Source organism: Triticum dicoccoides, chromosome 5B (genome assembly GCF_002162155.2).
Source record: "Triticum dicoccoides isolate Atlit2015 ecotype Zavitan chromosome 5B, WEW_v2.0, whole genome shotgun sequence".
NCBI lineage: Eukaryota > Viridiplantae > Streptophyta > Magnoliopsida > Poales > Poaceae > Triticum > Triticum dicoccoides.
The window spans coordinates 617,728,562-617,731,026 of NC_041389.1; the positions used below are offsets into that span (position 1 = coordinate 617,728,562).

The 2,465-nt window shown below is 49.9% G+C and overlaps 1 protein-coding gene across 1 annotated transcript; it reads right to left on the reverse strand.

The window, feature by feature from the left end:
- Positions 1 to 353: 353 nt before the first annotated feature.
- On the reverse strand, positions 354 to 2,459 carry LOC119312091 (extensin-like). Its single transcript, XM_037587826.1, has 3 exons — positions 1,741 to 2,459; positions 1,550 to 1,654; positions 354 to 791 (listed from the first exon to the last, which is right to left on the reverse strand). The coding sequence occupies exons 1-3, from the start codon at positions 2,209 to 2,211 to the stop codon at positions 672 to 674; spliced, it is 696 nt and encodes a 231-aa protein (XP_037443723.1). The 5' UTR covers positions 2,212 to 2,459; the 3' UTR covers positions 354 to 671.
- Positions 2,460 to 2,465: the final 6 nt, after the last annotated feature.

Sequence of the window (2,465 nt, forward strand, 5' to 3'; positions counted from 1 at the left end):
ATGGAATCACAAGACATTAGGTGAAGCAAATCAGGCTGCACATTGTTGTGCAAGAGAGGCTCTTTTGATGTAATTCCTTGGTTCCTGACTAGGGTGGTCCAGTCGGATTGGAAAAGAGTGGATTTCTGTCAAGAAAATTAGCGGGGGCTGTGTAAATTTATTAAATGCCATTTCACATTACATAATAAACATTAAAAAGGTATACCATTCAGCTTAGACGTGCAGAGAACCAATAATATGTACTCCGTCCAAAAAAGCTTGTCCCAAGCTTGTCCCTCAAATGATGAGATACATCCATTTGAGGGACAAACTTTTTCGGACGGAGGGAGGATGTGATCAAATTGCAAAATGCATAAAATTCAAAAGATTTGTTCTGAGCTGTAATAAAATTCAAAATAGTGGAAGCAACAGTAAAGATTTTTCTCATCCACATCAAATTTCCCACTGAAACTTGGTTTCTACAGATTCAGAAAAATGATGAGAACATAGACATGCTTTCTAATCTCCCAGAGGAAACTTTGGACAAAAAATAACTCTGGGCATGCATCTACTTAACTCTGGACAAAACTTTTTAGGAGAAACACCCAGCCCAACGTATATGAGAGGAAACACAAGCACATGAAATCTTGAGAGTGAACACAAACACATCCTACGAGTCAACAACACATAGATCAGGCTCCACAGCACCACTCCGCCTTCTTGCGTGATTCATACTCCTCTTCCGTTTCTTCATCGCTCATCTCCATATTCACATATTTGCAACCTTCCATGGACTCCTTGCATACAAGTAGCTGAGAACATATAAAATAAATAAGCGTAAGAAACAATCGCATTGTGTACTGAAAATATCGAGTTTTTGTAGTCTGTTTCATTGTTTAATTAATCTATGCATAGCGTATATGAAAAATAACTGTGAAATGGAATGATGACAGATAGTGCTATGCTAGTGACCGAGTTATTAGAGCGCCAAGGGAACCAGCCAAACACCCATTTGAACTCCATGGTAATATTATGAGGTTTTAGCAAGGTTTCAAGACAGGATAAAATCTTGATTACAATGAGGTCCAAGTAAAAATAAAATAGGATGAAATAAACAATGATTATGGCATATTATGGAAAAATATATGCAAAAGGTGACAGGTGCCAGGTGGAATAATGAGAAAGGTACCATCGACCAGGATAGTGCGTGGTCGAAGAAGGCAAAAATAGCAAGTTATTTCATGTATTCACATATCATCATAACTTTCATTGCTGCAGGCTGCAGCCACTATTTCTTTTCCAGTATTAATGTTTCCTTGCTCATTGATATTCCAGGCCATGGCACCTTCCCAAAGAAAGGAATTCCATCTTAAGGTGATGTTGAAAGACATCACAAGCAATGGAAGTGATCATTGTCGCCCAGCAACGGGAGAGTTGCCACTACCGAGCACTCATAAACACAAAATGCAGGAGCCCAACTGATGATCTTAAGGCAGCTCATACGATACATTTTGATCTTGGGGACACCAAAGATATGTATGAGATCAATACATGGAAGGCAGCTACTCACGGGGTTAGCTGTCGGCGGCGGCGGTAAGAAGGCTGCTGTAGCGACGCTCGTGGCGGGTGCTGCGGGCGGAGAGAGATCACGAGCATAGACACGCGGACCTAAGAGCTGCACAGAAGAGATCAAATTAATTAGCGGTTGCATAGAACAGATCAAATCAGCGGTTCAGAAATTAGATGGCAGGTGAAACTCACCATGCCGGTGTAGTATTTGCAGGGCTCAGGGGGCGCGGTAGAGGGCAGGAGGAGGCCGAGCGCAGGGGTGGTGTGGGAGGGCGCCGAGGCCAGCGGGAGGAGGTCGGGGGCAGGGGGAGTGGCCTGCGAGGGGAGGCGGGGCGGATGGGTCATGTCCCAGGACGCGGGGGCCATGTACCAAGGCACCCATTCCGGCGGGGGGACGCCGGGCGCAGGCGCGGTGCGCGAGGGGGCCGGGGCCGGCGGGAGGAGGCTTGGCTCAGGGGCCGTGTGCGAGGGCACCGAGGCACGCGGCAGGAGGCCAGCCGCAGGGACCGCGGCCGAGGATGGCGAGGCCGGCGGTAGGTGCGCGCGCGCAGGGCCACGCGGCGGCTGGCGAACGCCCCCGCCGCCGTGGTCCTTCCGGGAGGCGGCCGTCGGCCGGCGGCCGACCTTGAAGCCGCGCGGGCGAGGCGGCTTGGCCATCTCCATAACCCTAGCCGCTGGCGCCGGTGGTGGGGATCGGGGGAGGGGAATTGAGGGATTGGGGATGGGTGGGTTTATCCGAGGACCCACCCGTCAGACGCCCAATGTGCCCCTCGCCGCGCCCTCTGTCAGCCCCACGCCTCCCATCCGTGAGCTGAAGAACACAACGACCTCTTACAACAACGGAGTCCAGCATACTACCTCCCATGGCTCGTTTCGACGCGGATCTTGGGCGTTAGGGCTAATCGACTGAGACAGAC

Bases quoted from the DNA above. Each gene is read 5' to 3' on its own strand.
- LOC119312091 (XM_037587826.1), bottom strand. From the start codon at position 2,211: ATGGAGATGGCCAAGCCGCCTCGCCCGCGCGGCTTCAAGGTCGGCCGC. The intron at 1,655-1,740 runs GTGAGTTTCACC...TCTTCTGTGCAG, and splicing joins GCAAATACTACACCGGCATG to CTCTTAGGTCCGCGTGTCTA. The intron at 792-1,549 runs GTGAGTAGCTGC...ATATGTTCTCAG, and splicing joins CGCCGCCGACAGCTAACCCC to CTACTTGTATGCAAGGAGTC.